This window comes from Boleophthalmus pectinirostris, unplaced genomic scaffold (genome assembly GCF_026225935.1).
Source record: "Boleophthalmus pectinirostris isolate CB_2022bp ecotype Guang Dong unplaced genomic scaffold, ASM2622593v1 HiC_scaffold_21, whole genome shotgun sequence".
NCBI classification, from domain to species: domain Eukaryota; kingdom Metazoa; phylum Chordata; class Actinopteri; order Gobiiformes; family Gobiidae; genus Boleophthalmus; species Boleophthalmus pectinirostris.
Window position 1 is genome coordinate 18,973,988 of NW_026571175.1, and position 19,158 is coordinate 18,993,145.

The window sequence follows — 19,158 nt, forward strand, 5'->3', positions numbered from 1 at the left end:
ATTTTACAAATATACCCTACTACTGACAACGTATTATTTTTTTTTAACAATATATATATAATAATATAATATAATTTATATATATATAAATTATATAGAAAGACATGAGAAGCAGAGGAAAGTTATGTAGTCATTTATTCCCAGCACATGTGGTTGTATACATGTCCAGCATACGATACTGTGCACATGAGAAGCTTTGACATTAGGCTGTACATGAACAGTGGTCAACTCTCCTGCTCACTCTCACACAGACACGGACTATGATCAGGCCGTCAGGGACTACAGCTGCTGCTCAAGAGGTTTTTCATAGATCTTATTATCTGGATTTACAGTCTACTGACTTTGTGAACATTGTCTTTGTAAACACCACAAAGCTACAATGCTGGCTCGTGTGAAATGAGACCAAAACGCCACATTCGTTTAGTTTTTGGAGCCAGAGGCAGGTACAAAGGTGCGTGGTGGTAAAAACTACAGACTACACACCGAGCTAGTTCTGTGTTTTCAGTGCAGACTTGGTCTCTTAATATTTGGAACATACAGAGGGTTCACAATTGACCCCAGAAACAATTGTCCCCCTTCCTCTCTTTTAACATATTCCACATGCTCTTTTCTAAACAAGCTAACACGTTATCATACACCAGGAAATATGACAACTACAGACAAGCCTTCTTTGCAAAAAAACAAAAAAAAACAACAAAATAAAATAATGATACACATGCAAGCAAACATTCGGACACTTAAGAGACGTGCAGTTCACGCACAAACACACCATGTGCAACTCAACTTTGTCAGACGCTGTACCAAAAAAGGAAAAAGGGGGTTGGCTAAATAAAACGGGAGACTTCCATGACCCATCTCAGGTCAAATTATGAATGTAATAACAATAAAAACATATGAACGTCTGTTAATGTATAAAACAGGAGTAGAGCGACTAGATGAATAAATCAGACAACAGTAATTCATGTCTTTTTCAATATAGTTCCAGCAGTTTATTTAAACGTATTCTCCCAATGATCAGGGTTGTCCTGCAATGCACTAGTTATGCAAGACATTAGGATGGGCCACTGCTGTTCTTGAACAACTACCAATTAAATCGAAAATGTATTTGGTCCACATAAGGCTAGATTGTTCTATAAGTATTAATTGTTTTTGTACATTTCTGAAGGTAGTGAGTAAAGGTGGTATAGGAGTCCTGTACCAGCCGTATGTATGAGGGGGTTTGATTGTGCGAATTAAATAAACTAAATAATGCTGACATGAATGAAAAGCCAGTATGGCACCAGAAACAATGAAATGAAAGTGACAGCTACGTACACATAAATACTCAACTAAAATAGTAAAAGTTTAAGCTGAAAACACATACCATTATAAGAAATAAAGTTGTTAAAGTAGCACGTGGGGTAAGGCTGGGGTACTAAAATTCACATAATCTTTTGCTATGTGAAATCTACATGAAATTAGTTCGTTTGAAAAATAAATGTTGAGGATATAACACGTAAATGACACAACTTCAACAAATCTGGTGAAGGGCCAATTTGTCAGGGGTAACAAACATTTCAATCTGTACGAGTTTGTTTTTTTAAGACAACCCCTCAAGAATGTTTAGCAAGCAGAGTTAAGATGTACTATAACTCAGAAAAGCAAGTTAGTATGCTCTGTTTGCATGCTGTTTTGCTGTACAAATATCAAATACTGGCCTAGTGCTGGTTGTGTGCGTTGTGCAGGAAGGGCAACGAGCAACAAGGAAACTCTGCTTTCTTTCTATATTTAACAACCCTCTCCTCCCTCTCCTGGAGCCTCTCATCTCCCTTTTTTCACACAAGACAATATAAAAAAAGTCAAAACATAAAATAAAATACATCAAGCAGTATCTTTCCCCCTACACCCTCAACCTCTCCTCTTTAACTAAATCCTTCTGTTAATAGTGTTTTCAATATGAAACAATGGACACTCCCATGTCAGATTCTAACATTTTACATGGCTTTAGGTCAGTCCCTGCTTTCAGTCAAGCACCCAGTTAAAAAGGGAGGAGGGAGGGGTGTGAAGGGAGAGTAGAGGCGCACAGAAGGAGACAAAGAGGTTCTGCTCCTCCAAGACAAAGGATGGAGTATTAGTGATGCAGTTTGTCCCAAGCACTACTTCAGGATGAGATGGAGTCCTTCACCAGTTTCATCTGAAATGGACAGCAAGCAAGTGTATTACTAAACACTAATCACAAATCACATTATATAATTAAAACTTACCTTTGACAGTGCTGATCAAAAAACAGCTCTCATCTGTCAAGTTGTAAACCATCTAAAATGGACAAGGATGAAGATGAATAATTAAGTAATGATAAGCAAAATTGTCTTAATAAAAATGAAAAATTTCCAAACTACTATAGAGACTACAGTCTCTCACAGGATTTAATGGGAGTGGCTGTTACCTGGTCACTGAGCAGGATGTGTATGCCCGTGGGACCCTGTCGGTACACATGGTGAATTCTTTCCAGTGGAAGGCTGCACACGGCTGCCATCTTGCGGATAAGTTCGGCTGCTGTCAGCTCCTCTAGGTACAAAGCATGATACACTGCAAAGATCAGAGACAGAATATGATAAAATAAAATGTCTGTGACCTTTTAGGCCAATGTACATAGAGCCTCATTAATTATTACCGTGTAAACTAGAGGGGACACTGTGTTCTCCATTTTCATTACTACTATGTCTTTCCAGCAGGGGGCTCTCCCGAGGAGACTCCTGACAGACATACACTGTCAGCCTAGGTCGCACAGACCTGCAAAAAGACATGTGTTTAGGGAATAGTGGGCCTTTTTAACACACAAACTAAATGTTGTACACAGACACACCTTGATTTGAGTGCATTAAAGAGTCTGATACCATCTGCTGGACCACAAATCTGGACTAAGTCGTCACGAGTTAGTTTTAACAAATCAGAACCTACAAAAACAAACATGCAGTAAAGCTGTTAATATAGTTTATTGGTTAAAAAAATATCAAAAGGTGTAATAAATTGTACCTGAGAAGTGTGAAAAGAGTCTGGTATAAGAATTGAAACGGTTCTTCAACAGCCATTTCTGGGCATCCTGTATTGAGGCAGTGGGGCTTAACTGCTGCAGGAAAGCACACTGTCAGTGACCCAGGAAAAAAAAAACAAAAAAAAAACTTGTGACACATGTAAAATAATGGACACTTATTTACTGATGTTACAAAATACAGAAAACCATTGGACATTTTAACACAAACCTCTGAATTGCCATAGCTGCCTGGGTCTGCCTGGTGATTAGGGGAGGACGACTCACTAATGGGGAAAAAGTCAAATTATATTAAATATAGAATATAAAATAATATTAAATAATATTGCAGAAACAGTGAATACAAACAAACTACCTGTCAGGTACGGAGGATGTTGTGTAAGTGGACAGAGGTGTGGAGGCAAAGGAGGGAGTAGCTGCCTGATTGGTGCTGACATAAGCATTGTCCGGCCATGGGGAACACTGAAAAGAAGCAGTTTGATTTAATGAAAAATATCGATGACCTATGAAAATTAACTTTACAATATTCATTTTAAAACTGAGCTTGTTTATGTCTCATTTTGATTTTTGGTCTCGTCCATAGCCGCCTGGGTTGCCTGTGATGAACTGGTGCATCCAGAATTTGACAGAGATAATTGCAGATCCTTCTCTGTTCACTATTCGTATATATATGCATATTCTGTACAATTAGAGTTGCAGCTTGAAGGTTCGACGCATGGAAATTATCCGACACGTTTGTTTCTGTACTGTATGTATGTGACGTAAAGGCGTACGTGACGTGAGAAGATCTGACCAGTTTTGCGTCTTGGGCAGTGTAGACTGAAACGCTACAGAGGAGTGTATTCAACTTTTCCACTCTGGAGGGTGGTTTCAGATTTTTGCGTTTTTAAGCCCCCAAAACACCGTCACCATCTGAACAAAAGGCACTTCTGGTAAAATATTTTGTTGTTTTTACCCACAAGCGCTCTCGTGTGAACAGGCCCTGAAGTACTCAGATAAAACCAGGTAATATAAAGACACATTTTAGAGTTAAATCGCTGTAGGAAAAAGGAGGAAGAACTTACACTGCCTCTCTTGGCCAGGGAGTCACCACAGTCAGCAGGAAGTGTCCGTTTACTGGACTTTTTCAGCTCATGGTCACCTGCATCCTCTATAATGGGCTCAAGCCTTGTCTGCACAGAAAAAAATCATAAGCACTAATACACTGAGTCCAGACAATTTTCTGGCAACATCTTAGCAACACTAAATGAAGATGGCAAATAAATTACATGCATGGGCAAAACACAATCTCTGGGTACATGTGTTATTAGTTTTAAACACATAAGCACTGTAAACTTACCTCTGAAAGGATAGTGGTATCATAAGAAGGCTGGTACTTTTCCTTCTCTTGTGCAGTTCGTTTCTCCATTTTTTCCCTATCAGTCTTTTGTTTACGGTCTGCACCCTTTGGCTAAACCAATGAAAACATGTATATATCAGTTCATGAAGAATGGGTTAAAAAATACATATATGAGTACTATTAGCAATTCAAAAGTGAACCTTAAAGACTTTGATTTGGCAGGAGGCGGAGTGGAGGTGCTCTGTGTACTCCCCACTGTCTCCTTGTGTGAACGTGTCGATCTGGATCCGAAAGGGGACGCCCTTCTCGCCGCCATGTTTCCTGGGAGTGAACTCAGTGCTGATACAGTGTACCTGCAACAGTCAAAAGTGCACAGTTACAGCATGAGCCAGTAATTTAAGACTGACAATCAAAAGCTGTAGATAAAATGAGACCCTACCTGCACAAAAACAGAGGTCCTTTTGTTCAAGTCCCAGAGGAACTCGGCCGCATTGAGCTGAGAGGGGTGAGTCTTTGGCTCCACGATGCCCACTGACATGGGGATATCTGCACCACACAAAAACACAAATGTCATGTTTTGATCAATTAAGTTTGAGCGAACATCTTTCAATGGGAACCCTTACCGATGTCAAGAAGACGGTCGCCAGGACGATTCCACTTCCAGCCCTCGAGCTGCTGGTGCTCTGTGTACTGCAGCCGCCGGTCATGAAACACCACTCGTACAGTGCTCTACAAAAAAAAAAAAAAGCCTTTAGTACACCATCACCTCATCTGGAGCCAACACCACCACACACACTCACCTTCACGAGTTTGTTGTTCAGCTCAGGTAACTCCCCAGGGTTTCTGTTGTCCAACATACGCACCTCATAAGACTGACCTGTGAGAAGTGTCTGATCAGTTTTATTTTTCAAAAATCAAACAGTCCTTCTTTAAATATAATTATGTAATAAGTGCACCTTTTATTTGCAAAGGTGTATTTTACTGTCAGTTTTGCATAGATCTATTGCAGAAGCACTCACCTTGATTCAAGTATGTGAGTGTCTCGTCATGCAGCTTGACAGCTGGAGAGGTGGCAGCGCACAGCACATATTGGAATGGGGGATTTTTGGTCTCACTTTCAGAAGGAAGGCTGGAATCCTCCTGCTTAAAGATGGGCAGCGCCAGCACATCACTGAGGAGCAGTCAAAACAGAAGAGAAAGAGAGAAACAATTGGAAGAAAATGTGAGCAACGACTGCTTAAAAAACAACAGCATTTGTTTCATCATGACTGGAAAGTCTGGTTTTGGCAGTGATTGACAAAAAATGTAAACAAAAGGTTGCCGTGTTCCAATTATTTATGTCTTAAACGTGAGTGAGCCATATTTAATATTAGCTTGTTGAAGGGGATCTATTTTAGTACAAGTGAATATCTCAATTGACTAATGAGGTGCTGTATAATACATGTGCGAGACCAGTGCAGGATCACATATTATCTCACATTTGGCAGACACACTAGACAAACCGGCCGTCCTCAGCTCACCCTGCCAAGTGCAGGAGTGTCACTGGGTACACATTAGGTGTGATCCTGCCTGGATGACATCTACACCAAGTGGCATCTAAATTAAAAGTAATTTTTTAATCACAAACTTTCTGCCAGGTCCTCAAACCACAAGCAAACTTTAGCACCACCATGACAGTTACAAGACCATAATCTCATACGAATAGTACATATGCTTAAATTACATTTTTGATGACTTCCTGTTAAGAGTACCCACATCATGCCATCCTAGGTATGGTGCTTGCATCTATCTGAACGTAGAAATCATCTGCTTCCTGAAACCTGACAAGGCTGTTGCAAACAAACTGAGACATTCTGTTCCTACCAGCTGCTGAATCCAACCATGTACCCGCCCCAGATAGTGTGGCACTGACACTGGTGACCCTAAAGCCACACACTCGATCACTCCAGCATTAGTAAACCGTACCCACATTAAACTACATACGTCCTACATCACACACACTTAGATTTGTTAAAGGCAAGTGGAAGATGAGTTACACATCTACATACATCATATAGCACAAACCATACACTGTTTCCTAGTATCATTTTGTTTAATTTATAAGATTAATTAGTACTGCCATAGTATTCACTCACAAATAATTGTATAACATTAGCTGTGCAGACAACAGGGTATGAGCTGACAAAATGACATGGACATTTCTTGCTTATAAGACAAACATCAATGGCATATTAGCAGAAGGACTATACATTTGGTTTATAGGCTGAATAACTGTGCATTGAATTGGCAGCCACTTTTGTTCATGTACTTAATCTGGTTAGATAAACAAGCTCTCTGTGTTGTTTACATAGGCATCCTTGCAGGGTTAGCTTGTTGGTTTCTTATTTAACCGGGAACATACATTATTGTGTTGAATGAAAAACCATGGAACCGTATGCAGTCTTTGTTCTCTGACACCAGACCCAAAGGTCTTTTCTGTTCACTCTTCAGTGTTATCTGGGAATGTTGTACTAGAGAGAGATACCATCTCAAACCACATTTTTCATCAATGTTTTTTCAAGGACCTGTGTCCCTGCCCAGGACACACAGCAAAACAAGGGCTGCCCCACGAAGAAACACAAACGATGCTGTAGTAATAATGCCAGACATGTGTGTGCTTTTCTCTGGATAACTAAAAGAGGCCGATGTCGGGGTGGCCATCTCTAACCTCATGCTGTAGGCTCCAGCTCCCAGCTCCTGTCCGATCCCGGACAGACTGGCATCAAAGTCGTGCACAAGCCCCGACTCGATGGTTGCGTCCTCCATCTTCAGCACCCAGGTCATGGGCCCCAGCTCTTTGTCCTCGGCTTCTACTTGTAGGGCCGCCAGCTTGCCTCAGGTATGAGATGTCGCCAAAGAAGGAAGTGGCTCTGCAGCTTTCAGGGAGACGCTGTGGGAGGAAAGCTACGCAGCTAACCCGTTAGCTGCTCCTGCACAGGCTGGACAGGGGAAACTGTGCACTTTGCTTAACGCCATATCTCCAATAAGGGGAACTTTTGGACTTCTGACATTCAAGACGCTGTTCCCCAACTGGTAGAAAGTCTGGAAATAACCATAAGTAAGAATTCACTCAGCAACAATTGCTAGTCGTGACTGAAGATGAGCTGTTGCTAATGTTATCTAACTGCTAGCTAGCATACAAAGACAACATGCAGGTTATGGCAAGTACACAGCCGCCCGCATTTCTCTCACTGCGCAGTGAGGAGCGATATTAGCTCAACAAAACACAAAAGACAGAAATTATGCAGTTAGATGTGTAGCTGTCATCTACAGTGAATCCACGCAGCGTCCAAGGCTGTTGCTATCGCTGTAGCTGTAGCTATGCGGCTAACTAGCACAACTTCACTTGCTTTGACTCGCTGTGTGTCCGCTTAGGAACAGCTTCCTTCTGTCGCTCCGTGAACCATCTCCAGCTGCACTCCTCTTCTCATCGCGACGCTACGATCGCCATAAAGCCTTTAGCTTACAAAGACGACATCCTTCATCCGCCCAAAGAGCACAAAACCAGCATCAACATGGCCTCCTGTAATTCACACGGACGGTCTGAAGCCTGCGGCTGCCACCAGCACCAGCCTCAGGAAGGATGCCAGGAGCCCGGCCAATCACAGCACGCCCCTTGTGCCAAGCTTGACATTTTAGCCAATCAATGGACTCCGAGCTTCCGTCATTGTGTTCAACAGTCTACCTCCCAGAAAACACACACAATCTTATCAACAAACTCAGTGCCTAACACAAGCACTTCCACATTAAAAGCATTCTATTCTGTTCACCTAAGCTAGTGCAGTGATGGTGGTCCCTGTTATAAGACATTATATACGCAGTTGATGCGCCAATACATGTATTACCCTTTATGAAATATCCAAGTCCAAGCAAAGTCTTTACTTTACATTACTGATAAGGATACATACCCTGTGTAGCTACTGTCTCCATATTTTTCTGCTGAAGGACGGAAGTTTTCCGTGTAAGGTTGCCAGAACAACATTTTGTGTCCCACAACAGCTGTGCCTCACGCCGCAGTCCAGTGGAGTCGACCCAAACCGGTGCCAAGAAGCTCCAGACCCACTAAAAACACCATTATAGACATTTGACATCAACAACAGCAGTATATTGTGCAAGTCGTGTTCGCTGCACTCTGGTCAATGATTATCCTGCAGTTCTCGGACCCTGAACTGCTCCCTCTCTCTACGTGTTTTCCAAGCTCTTTACGCACAGACGCTATTTTGGCCCACTAGACCCGCCTCATGACTTCATTACCCCCGCATGCCCCTTTTGACATTTCAATACATACACAGGCAAATGATTGCACAGATAAGTGGTGTCGTCTTTATTAAAATTTGAGCCAACATTGGCCGTCAAATGTCGCATATTTGATACTTTTTAGGACACAAATACTGAGAGGAACTTAAGTGCAGTAGTTCTTCAGACTGTTTCTTGTACAAAGTGTATCTGAAGCTCTCTTCAGCTGCAGCTAAATTTAAAGCCCCGTTAACAAATGCTTACATGAAATTTAGCACCTGGATCTGAAATAACTATGTTGCATAAGGTGAAAATGTTATCTTTTATCCAACTGCCCTCCTTTCTATCAACAGGTCCTCCCACCATTTCGTAGGTTTACTTGTAAGAGCGCTCTGCAGTCTGTACCATAGAGCAGGTCAGGCTATATTAAGCAAGCCCCCCCCCCATGACTCCTGGGGATCCAACTGACTTCTGGAGGATAAGGGTGAATGAATTTCAAAATACCTTGATACCTATGGTCATGAAAATACTGTAAAAATGATCCAACATGCCTTGTTGTCTGTACAAGTTCTTAGTTTATTGTAAGCATTGCTTTGTAAATGCACAGAAGAAACACAACAGGAAAAACTAGAATGTTACAAGGAAAGGAGAGAAAGGATGACAATGACAGTGAGATTCAGAGCTGTAAATGATACATTTCTACAAATAAAGCGTGAGAGACAACAACACACGCGTCAGAATGAAAAATAAAAACAAGAATGGGAATAGGTGCGCATACACTCCCCAAGAGACTAAATGAGTGACACTGTTATTTGATATTCCTTTTTGATATCATATATAGGTACATATCTGTTTTGTAATAATAAGCCATGTCCAGACGAACTTCATGTAATAAGCTGCACGCACCCATTTTTTTCAAATCCCGCCAAAAAAATTTGACAGACTTGATGAGCTGGGAGTAACGGGGGACTACATGTTATTCTGAAAAGGGCAGACACTGTTCACAATAATTTACGCCTGCCATATTTTTCAATAGTATCCAAATTTAAAAAAAAAAAGATTTTGTCTCATGCATAGCCAAGCACATAATGTCTGAATTCATCCATGTACTGTAAATGCTATGAGCAGGCATGAACCAATATCACTGCGTTAGTGCTATGAAAAACTGATCGTACCATTTAGACTCAGCACCTTTGAAAAAAAAAAAAAAAACTGTTTTGAGTGTGTGCTAAGACACAAGAGTCTAAAACTGCTGCAGTGCAACCTCAGTGTTAAAATAATCCAACTATGACGCAATGTAAATTTACATTTTGGTCTACCTGGCCCCATGTACGCATTGTTCAACAAAGAAACAAATACAACCCTGTTCGAGTTGCTTCAGCCCACTATTCTTCAAATGAAAGATAACCATGCACCACTTCCTGTTGACATTGTAACGGTTTGAAGAAAATGCTCTTGAAAATAAGAAAGGCAAAGACGACATACATTTCTTCAAGGAAAGGAAAGACAAAGGCGTCTTTTACTTGAAAACTTTCAGTCTTTGAAATCAGTAGAGATCCTCGGCTCCCACTCAGTGTGATAGGAAATGTGTTTGGACTGGATGTACCTACAGAGCGTGATAAATGAAGCAGTTTGCTCAGTCTGTGAGAGGAAATAATGTTCGCGTTTGGTGGGCAGAGATGCAGTTCTGTGATTGCCCTGCGGAGGTGCTGTGTCACCTATAGGCCTTCTGACGTGGGTTCACTGCCGCTGGAGCCAGATTGGGCGCGCTTGATGTAGAGATTCAACAACTTCAGCTGAAAACAGTGAACAGAAATATCATTGAAGAGTCACAGAATACTTGGTCAGATAGCTTGTGACTGTAACAATCTCAGTACTTCAGTTGAATAGGCTGTACCTTGCTACTGGAGAGTTGACTGAGGTGAGGTTTGAGGTCCTCACCGATCACTGCATAAATTGCCACCAAGCAGAACACACAGGCTTTCCTCACGCTGCTCTCAGAGTTGTCATAACCCTATTTGACCAGATGTAACCAGTTAAACAATAAAGAAATAACTATTTTATAGAGATACGATATGACAGTAACATTTGCAAAGAGGTAGACATCATCACCTGGATGAGTCCTGGCACTATCTCAGGCAGCATGGATATCAGGCCCTCTCGAGGAATCCTTTCGACTACCTTGGTCTGCATCTTGATGGCAGCTAAATTGATGGGGTAGTCAGCAGACTGAATTATGGGACACAGCACCTTGATACATTGGTCTGGACTAATGGACTGAGCCAACATCGCTGCAGTCTCTTCCGCAGCCTTTACCACCTACAGAGAAACAATATTCCAACACATCAGTATAAAGCAGTACTTCATTTAACAACTTAACATTTATTAAAATAATAGCCACTTATTGCTAGTGCTGAATATACAGTATGTACAGAGAATATTCTGAATACTAATTTTGAATAACTGTATTTCAATAGTTACTTTTTCATTTGGTGGTATTCTGAATACAGTTACTTTCCTAAAATCAAATGAGGCTTCAAACAGCATGTAACTACTGAGAAAAATATAAAATGCTGCTCTGGTGGTGTGTGCAAGTGTGATTTTTCCTTCTCTGATCAGTGATAAATAAATGCAGAACAAATGATGAAACAGATATAAAGGTGTTTTTAATCCTATGTTGCATCTTCACACTATAATTTAAAAGCAAACCTCTGTGAAAGTATTCAGAATACAGTACTGTATCAGACTCCATTACAGAATCCATTTTAATTCATTATGCTTCCCATCACTGCTTATTGCACATATTTGTAACCTTATATTGCATTTTAATATCTTTACAATCTCTATTCAGAGTATTTCTAATATAGTTAGACTGGTTTGATTATTTTTAAATTTGTATTTTTAATTTGCAACTGAACCCTCAGTGTCCAGTGTGAGACAAATGAAGGTTCCCTTATCTTAAAACATTACCTCCTTGTGTGGATCTTTGTGCGCCTCCAGGGCCTTCATAATGGTGAGCTCTGCATAGTTTTTGAACCTCCAGGGCTGCTTGTTGAGAATCTCACTCAGAACTCGTAGAGCTAGCGTTCGTATCAAGTGCTGAAAGGGGACACAAGCAGCGGAAAGGTAAGTCAATAGCAAATCTTCATAGCAAAATTTCATATGGCATCACAGTCCAGACATTGTTAGGGGCTTGTTTACCTCTCTGTCGCCCATAGTCTCAAGCAGGAGCAGCAGAATGGTTTTGAAATGTTCGTCCCAAACCTGCAGTGTATTGTCACGAATGAGCTTCAGCAGTTCACACAATGCCGCCTTCCTCTCCTCTATCCGCTCATTGTGGTTCGAAAGCTCTTTCAACAGTTCTGCGACTAGTTCAGATTGATCCAAACTGCTCTCTGTAAAAATAATAATATAATAGTTTAGATATAATATATTTTATCAGTAGTTTCCTAAAGATGCAAACAACTGTGAGGTATTTGAGGAGCACGGGGAGTGTACCATCTGTGAGAAGTTCAGAGTCATCCAGGCTGGTATGCTTGCGGCTGTGCTTGATTGGGGAGTCAGAGAAGTGCTCCCGTCCTCCTCTTGGGCTCGATGAAAGCAGAGGGGTGTTGAGGAGAGATGTTTTGTTGTCCAAAGCCATACGTCCACCTTCCACTGCATCAGATGCTCTGCAGTCACCACCGCTCTAAAATCACCCATGTGCAGTTTACAATAGAGGTGTATTCAGACATTATGAACGCTGCAGCAGCACTGTCACCATTTCCATTAAACATACTTTTGACCACAAGTTTCAACAACGTGCCTGATTTTGTAGTGTATACATTTTGATGTCCGTCTCTAACAGTTAGTAGAGAAATTCTGAACTTATTAATTTGTCGACAGTGAGACTACCCAGTACTGAGGTACTAGTTTGCTGCATCAGGTGAACTCCGATGGGCAGGCTGATGACATGTAGGTGGCTTAGATTTCAAATGCTTCTCGTGGGGAAAATGTCAAAAGGTTACACTTCTGTACTATAGAACACCATGTCTTTAAAAGGGGCTCGGGCTGATGGGAGGTACTGCAATAGGACCTGACATGAGGCCCAACACCATAAATTTGGACTGTTGACCTCTAAAGCAAAGAAGAGTGGAACTAGTTGTAAACCACATAATATTTCAGATACCATTCAGATGTTGATTGTCTGTTGACTAATTGGATAATCTGTAATCTAAATCAATTCTTTAGTGAGGCAAATTAAATATTTACATTACTTTCTGACAATATGCAAGATAATGTTCTTTTTAAACTTACTTCATCCCGTTGGACTGGATCGTTCATGTCTTCTTGGCTGCGAACACTAAAGTTCTGAATTGCTTCAGTAACCCCTCTAAGTGAGCTGTAGATGTCCTCAGAGTTCATATTTTCAGTGTCATAATCAAATGCACTAAACACAAAAAAAGCGCACATCCTTGGTTATTTCTTTCATGCTGTTCATTAAGTAAACATATAATACAAAGTACCTTGGTGAAGGGGTGTTTTGGGAGGTGTTTGTGGGCGACGTGACTGGGCTAGACCAACTGGCCGGAGATCTGGGTGTATGGCGAGTCAGGGGACTGCCAATTTGTGCCTAGAAGGAAAATCCAAAATATTACCAACTGCTCCATTTGTCTCTGTGACTGTGGTGGAATCATATCTTTGTTATGGTTCTTCTCAGACAAACACAATAGGTGTAGTTTACCATGGAGTAGAATTGTTTGATTGTGTATTTGTTGATTGATGACTTTGAAGGATTAAATAAGATTTAAAAAAATATATATAACTAAACCAATGCATTATTGTGATACCTTATTTAGGAGTCTATGGCTGGAGTCCATTACTTTATAATGATTTATGATGAGTCTCTTTACTGCATGACATACACTGCCTTTGTGTGATGTTATAGTTTTTACCTGTGCTGTGTTGCCGGTGTTCTTTAAATGATTATGGAGCAGTTTTGTGGCTCCGTCCTGGAAGGTTTTGGGCAGAGCGGCCAGCAGCTTGGTGAACTCAGGGGTATTGAGCTGGAACAGGGCAATCAGCACTGCCTGAGCGGCCTGAGAACACAAGAGACTTGCGTTCAGTTCTCAATCAAAGAGGAGAACATCTACTCGGTTTGGACTTACCTTTCGGACTTCTGCGCTCTTGGGGTCAGTGGTCCATGTAATGAGCCTGGACACAGCCAGCCTCGTCTCACTGGAGTTCACAAAGTCGGGAGCTTCCATCTGTAATGTCAGCGTTTCTATGTACTTCAGAATAGCCACCTTAACCTGTAACCGAGCATGTGATAGAACAGGGTGAGCTCTCTATAACATTCTTAACTCATAATGCCCCGTGAAACAAACACACATGAAATATGTTTAGGGATGCACCTATACAGGCTTTTCCATTCCAATAGCAGATATCAACTGATACTAGGGCAGAGACTGAAAATATAATTTAAACACTAACAGCCTGAGGTAAAAAATAATATTCAATGCATTTTGTAACTAAAACAGCTTTGTAAAAATACAAGAATAATATTATGAGATATTTTGGCCGAAAATGGTCTAAAATGGGATATCAGCTGAATCGATATCTTGGTAGCAATATCCGATTCATCAAAAATTTCAATGTTGGTGCCACTCTCCGATGCCAGTATCGTATTGGCGCATCCCTAGTCTGGTTCACACAGCCAAATGTGCATCTGCCACATGGATGGAACAATAAAAGACTGCAGAGTATTCATGCTTAGCAAAAGTCAATAATTGATAAGAAGCAAAAAGAGATGACAAATGAGAGCAAAAATAACCAATGATAGCACATGGACACAGCAGGCTCCAAAACTCCACAGATGACTCCTGAACTGTACATTTCCTCCAGCAAACGTTTTAATGTTTGACTACAAAGACCCCTCCGAGTGTTCTCCAAATCATTGAGATGCATTGTGCCACCGGGGCACAAATTGCTCCCCCCGGAGCGCACTGACCTGGGAGGACTGGCTCCAGGCTGCGGCCTGCTCGTCTAGAGAGCAGGCGTGGCGCCGCGCTCTGGGGGGAAACAATTTTACCCTGGCCCCTCCCCTGCCACGCCCGCAACACGAGCTCTGCCCAGGCTTCAGAGAGAGAGAGGAGAAGCACTGTGTCAATCAACGCCAAGGTAGACAGACCTACGGCCAAGTGTCACTGTCAGGGGGTAGGTGCAGCCAGGTTAGAGGCAATTAAAGGGGTTAAATGGGATGTAGGCTTAAAATTTTAATTACATTTATCAGTAAACTAATTATAAAAAATAATTAAAAAACATTGTCAAGACAACAAAATATTTATGTGCAGAAAGTGTTGTTTCCCATTATTAAATAACCAAAGGCAATGAACATATTGTGCTCAGGGAAATTAATGCGCAAGTTCGATAAGGACAGGGAGGAAGCTAAATGGAGCAATAAAATGCAGAGGGTGACAAGGCAGATCATTCTAACAAATGTGACCAGAACAAAGATGGACGACATGAAGAGAAAGCAAAGAGTGGACAGCCCAAGGTCATAACAGTGTCTAACCAATCACAGCCCAGGAGTCAGGGAGTGGGGTTTTGGGGCTCAGCAGCAACAGCATCAAGTTAGTATGAGCAATTTCCATAGTAATCGAATACAGCCATCTCTTCTTCTATAAATGTAAAACAACAGATTTTACCTTGAGGTTTGGAGTCTGTGTCTGGTCCACAGTGAACCGCATGAGTATAGTAAATTGGAGATCGTTGGGAAAACACTCTCTAGAAAAAAAAAAAAAAAAAAAAAAAAAAAAAAAAAAAATCACATTAACAGAAATCTAATACATATACATCTACATCTACGACAGCAAATTACATAACAAAACAAAAACAAATCTTGACACATCTGGCAACATATAAACCAATTATTTAATCCCAAACTAACCGTGTGACATCCAGTGCCCTTTGAACTTTGGCCTGTACAGAGCCAAGAAGGTCAGCCCCCATCTTCTTGAGCAGTTGAGTGAGTAGAACAAAGAGCCAGTCCTGCAGGTCATCTTTATGCACCTGGATGAAATCTACCAGAGTCTCCAGGAACATACTGAAAACCTGAACATGTAAAACACACTGGGCATCAGAGGTAGCAGGTTCAACACAGGCCAATCACACCACACACGGACACACCAGGCACTGAAGCTGATCAAGTGAACAAGCGGTTAGTGGTTATTCACTCATTTTCAGCAGCAACAAATATCCTCAAACCCAGTCACCACACACATATCTTAATTTGATTATTTGCAATGAGCATATTAGAGCTTAACAAAATGTCTGACTTAATGAAGTCATACAGTAATATTATTTATAAGATAATATCAATTCAAGCATGAAATCAGGTTAGTATGTGAGTGTTAAGTAGCTGATTGATAATTTGTTATTAATTGATTACTAAACATTTTTTAAACAAATTGAGGCCAAACTTACTCTCTAGAGAGAGTTCCAAAGTTGGGTTGCATGGAGAAGAGAGAGACATGACTGTTAGCTTTCTGACCAGGTAAAAGTCAAATCTGTAGTCCTGAAATCTGATGCTGTAATTTAAGATGTAACCTTAAAGTATGATTAAAGTCTATGTATGACAAAAACACAATGCTGTGGGACATAGGGAGGAATGCACTGATGGTCCACCATGAGATGAAATACCTTGAAGGACGCCGAGCTTATACCGGATTCTGCCGTGCCGTACGCCCTGCCGGAGTCTCGCTGGAAGTCATCAAATCGTCAAAGAAAGAAAAAACGAACAAAGAAAACGAGGCTCACGCACCTTACGACGGGTGTGAGACAACGGTGCTCAAACAGTGTTAGAAAAGACGAACCGCAGCTTGTTAGTTTTAGTTAGGAGCCAGCCCAAACGTGCGTGTGTATGTTTGTGTATTTTTGTGTGTGAGTCCAGTGTCGCCTGAACGGGAGCGAGCGTCGGCGAACAGAAGAGCGGATGGTGAGCCCCAGAGATCAGCGAGAGGTGAGATTGCTCAGTGCGACATGCCGTTAGAAACAGGACTCTGTCTGCATGCCGGAATTATGATTCATATCTGAGCAGTTCCTTTTGTGTACATCTTTGTTGTGTGTGTTTTTTGTTTTGGCAGAATCCGGTAAAGTGAAGAGAAGTGAATAAACATATGAAGTGAACTCCACAAGGAAGAGATTATGGAATAATAAATGTAATTGCGTGCATCAGACTGTATGTTGCATGCAGCTTTACCTTGCTGTGAGGATCAGCAAACATCCTTGTGAAAATTTCACATAGTCTCTTCAACTCCACCCGACTGTCAAGATAAATATGGCATTAAGTTAACACAAGTTAGATTAGTAACAAATTAAGAAAATGTCTGTCGGTCTGTGGCTGACCTGAGGGTGCGCTGGTTCTTAAGCAGAGCTTGTAAACCTAAAAGACCCTCCTTTCTCTCAGACCAGTTCGCGCTAGCACATCGGTTCAGCACCTGAGTAAGACATGAGAATCCTGGTTTTGAAAAAGGTATCAAAAGGATCTGGTTTGTTTTAAATATACCGTATTTTCCGGATGATTAGCCGCGGTCTTAAGCCTCCAAAAACGACTGCGCGCCTTATAAGCCAGAGCGCCTAATCGTCCGTAAAATACGGTAATGATAAAGCCAGGTAGGGCGGGGCTTTAACTGAGATTCAGTTATGTCTAATCGTCAGTGATGTTTTAAAAAATCCTTTGTAAAAGCATGAGGTTTGAAGCAGAGTTCAGATTTTGGAGGAAGAAATTGCACTACTTCTGTGTTAAATTCATTGAATAATTATTATTTATGTTCATTAAATCAATATTAAAAGACATTTTTAAAGAACATTCTATTTATAACAGATAAAACTGAATTGAGAAGAGAATATCCCTCACCTCTGCCACATCCTCAGTCTGCCTCATGTACGTGGGGATGGCTCCGCCATTCCTTGAGCTGTATGAGCGCTCGGAGCAGGCACTGGATGCATCACTGTTGGCGTCATCATCAGAGTACATGCTATAGTTCTCATATCGCCGCCTTGCTGGCTTCTTCTGTAGGAGGAAACAGAAACAAGGACTTCTCATGACCATTATAACAGGGTGGGTTCACGTCACGGACTATGATTATGGTTTAAAATTAAGGTGGAGGGCTTGGTTTGTGGTTAATCTCTCTATAAATACTGAGTCTATCCACATGAAAATAATACTGTTGTTTTCTGGGGTGATATTTCAACCAAAAACAATTACTATCAGTGGAAAGAAACCACTACTTTAACAGGAAATCCAATTCCTGGCAAAAAAATGATAACATCCAACTGCAGATTGGCCATCTCTTTCAAAACAGTAAATTCGTTAATTTACCCCTGCCCTCCATCTGAAATTATAAAATCAAATTCTACAATGTGGTGAACACAACCTATAGATTATTATAGAAAGGTGAAGGCTAGAGACATGCAGTAACAGAAGACACAAGGCACGTAGGTATGAGGCAGGAGAATAGGCTGACCTTGGATCGCATGTCTCCCAACAGCTGACAGCGTTAAACAGAGGTAGAAGTGAGGGTTAATTTTCAAACACGCACAACTCCCCACTCACTCTGGTCACTAAAGTAAACTAAATCTTTTGTTACTTTGTACATGTCCATACCAGTGCATCTGCGAGAGCCTCTTCCACATCAGAGCCAGTGTTCAAGACCCGCATGGCGCTGACTGAAGACGAGAGGCGGCTGGACTGGCTGATCCCAAACCCTGAGCCTACATCAAGAGAAACAAACAAGTATTACATCCAATCCAATTTTATTCAACAATTTCCCATGAGCCTTTGGTGCAAGTCAATGAGATGACCTGTTAGATGCAACTGAGGATAAAAAATGGGATAAAACAAAGAAGAAACTGGTGCTCCATGGACAGGAACGAAAGCTAAATATTAAATAATAAATAAAGCAGAATGGTAAAACTGACAGAATGGCTGCAACTCAGTGTGTGGAACCATGCATTTCCACTGGAGGGCGTCCTAGAGCAAAAAAAACAAAACAATAAATAACCATAAAGCAAATGGGAAGAGAGACATGTTGATAAAAGATGCGTGAGACGAAAAAGAAATAAAAAGAAATTTGGTGGGTAAAGTATGGAGAAGGATGGTACTCAGCCTTCACCTGCTGCCCCGAAAGCGTCAGGTGTGTGGAGAGCCCCAGTGGAGCGAGAGTAGCTCCGCGTAGCTGCAACCAAGATTAAAACACACACACACAGTTTTAACAATCGCACACATGCGCAAGAGAAAAACAAGAAAGAACTATAGATTAAATCAGAGGCTACTTTGAGGGACCAATTCTAATCTGGATTGTCACAAATTTCCACAATCAGTTTTATTGCCATTGTTGCTGAATAAAATTCACAAATTAGGAACTTGCTTTGGTGTTATGGTGCAACACTAAACAAAGAATATTTTAAAATATAAAAACAGAGGCTTGTTCAACCAAACTAAAACTTAACCAGTTACAAGCTGCTGGCATCA

The 19,158-nt window shown here is 41.2% G+C and overlaps 2 protein-coding genes across 11 annotated transcripts in view; both read right to left on the reverse strand.

Annotated features, from left to right (window-relative positions):
• Window positions 1-117: 117 nt before the first annotated feature.
• On the reverse strand, window positions 118-8,577 carry ubp1 (upstream binding protein 1). Of its 5 annotated transcripts, none has more exons than XM_055156978.1 (16): window positions 8,318-8,577; window positions 5,390-5,541; window positions 5,171-5,247; window positions 4,994-5,099; window positions 4,810-4,916; window positions 4,571-4,723; window positions 4,371-4,481; window positions 4,096-4,203; window positions 3,387-3,493; window positions 3,243-3,297; window positions 3,016-3,124; window positions 2,846-2,936; window positions 2,654-2,772; window positions 2,426-2,568; window positions 2,244-2,295; window positions 118-2,173 (listed from the first exon to the last, which is right to left on the reverse strand). In XM_055156978.1, the coding sequence occupies exons 1-16, from the start codon at window positions 8,389-8,391 to the stop codon at window positions 2,136-2,138; spliced, it is 1,602 nt and encodes a 533-aa protein (XP_055012953.1). In that variant the 5' UTR covers window positions 8,392-8,577; the 3' UTR covers window positions 118-2,135. The 5 variants fall into 5 exon arrangements, with proteins under 5 accessions (XP_055012953.1, XP_055012951.1, XP_055012950.1 ...); XM_055156976.1 differs by lacking the exon at window positions 8,318-8,577 and adding an exon at window positions 7,078-7,749 and having other exon boundaries at window positions 3,016-3,106; XM_055156975.1 differs by lacking the exon at window positions 8,318-8,577 and adding an exon at window positions 7,078-7,749 and having other exon boundaries at window positions 3,016-3,109.
• Window positions 8,578-9,197: 620 nt separating this feature from the next.
• Window positions 9,198-19,158, reverse strand: part of clasp2 (cytoplasmic linker associated protein 2) — a 28,812-nt gene continuing 18,851 nt past the window's right edge. For 3 of the 6 annotated variants that reach the window (XM_055156967.1, XM_055156966.1, XM_055156965.1), the window contains 16 exons: window positions 18,292-18,398; window positions 17,542-17,697; window positions 17,031-17,122; window positions 16,885-16,948; window positions 15,574-15,737; window positions 15,332-15,410; window positions 13,793-13,936; window positions 13,580-13,723; window positions 13,151-13,257; window positions 12,942-13,074; window positions 12,144-12,333; window positions 11,847-12,040; window positions 11,616-11,744; window positions 10,758-10,964; window positions 10,543-10,659; window positions 9,198-10,441 (listed from right to left, as the gene is read on the reverse strand). In XM_055156967.1, coding sequence (XP_055012942.1) covers window positions 10,364-10,441; window positions 10,543-10,659; window positions 10,758-10,964; window positions 11,616-11,744; window positions 11,847-12,040; window positions 12,144-12,333; window positions 12,942-13,074; window positions 13,151-13,257; window positions 13,580-13,723; window positions 13,793-13,936; window positions 15,332-15,410; window positions 15,574-15,737; window positions 16,885-16,948; window positions 17,031-17,122; window positions 17,542-17,697; window positions 18,292-18,398 — 2,105 coding nt within the window. In that variant the 3' untranslated portion in view covers window positions 9,198-10,363. Of the gene's footprint in view, window positions 10,442-10,542; window positions 10,660-10,757; window positions 10,965-11,615; window positions 11,745-11,846; window positions 12,041-12,143; window positions 12,334-12,941; window positions 13,075-13,150; window positions 13,258-13,579; window positions 13,724-13,792; window positions 13,937-15,331; window positions 15,411-15,573; window positions 15,738-16,109; window positions 16,113-16,325; window positions 16,386-16,884; window positions 16,949-17,030; window positions 17,123-17,541; window positions 17,698-18,291; window positions 18,399-18,799; window positions 18,863-19,158 lie in introns of all 6 variants that reach the window. The other 3 variants (XM_055156964.1, XM_055156963.1, XM_055156968.1) reach the window with 2 other exon arrangements.

What these genes read in the sequence shown, in the direction of transcription:
- ubp1 (XM_055156974.1), bottom strand. Translation starts at nt 7,193, where the DNA reads ATGACCTGGGTGCTGAAGATGGAGGACGCAACCATCGAGTCGGGGCTT. An exon ending in ACTCTTTTCACACTTCTCAG is followed by an intron (nt 2,937 to 3,015) that starts GTACAATTTATT and finishes TTGTTTTTGTAG; the next exon opens with GTTCTGATTTGTTAAAACTA. An exon ending in TGTCCCCTCTAGTTTACACG is followed by an intron (nt 2,569 to 2,653) that starts GTAATAATTAAT and finishes TGATCTTTGCAG; the next exon opens with TGTATCATGCTTTGTACCTA.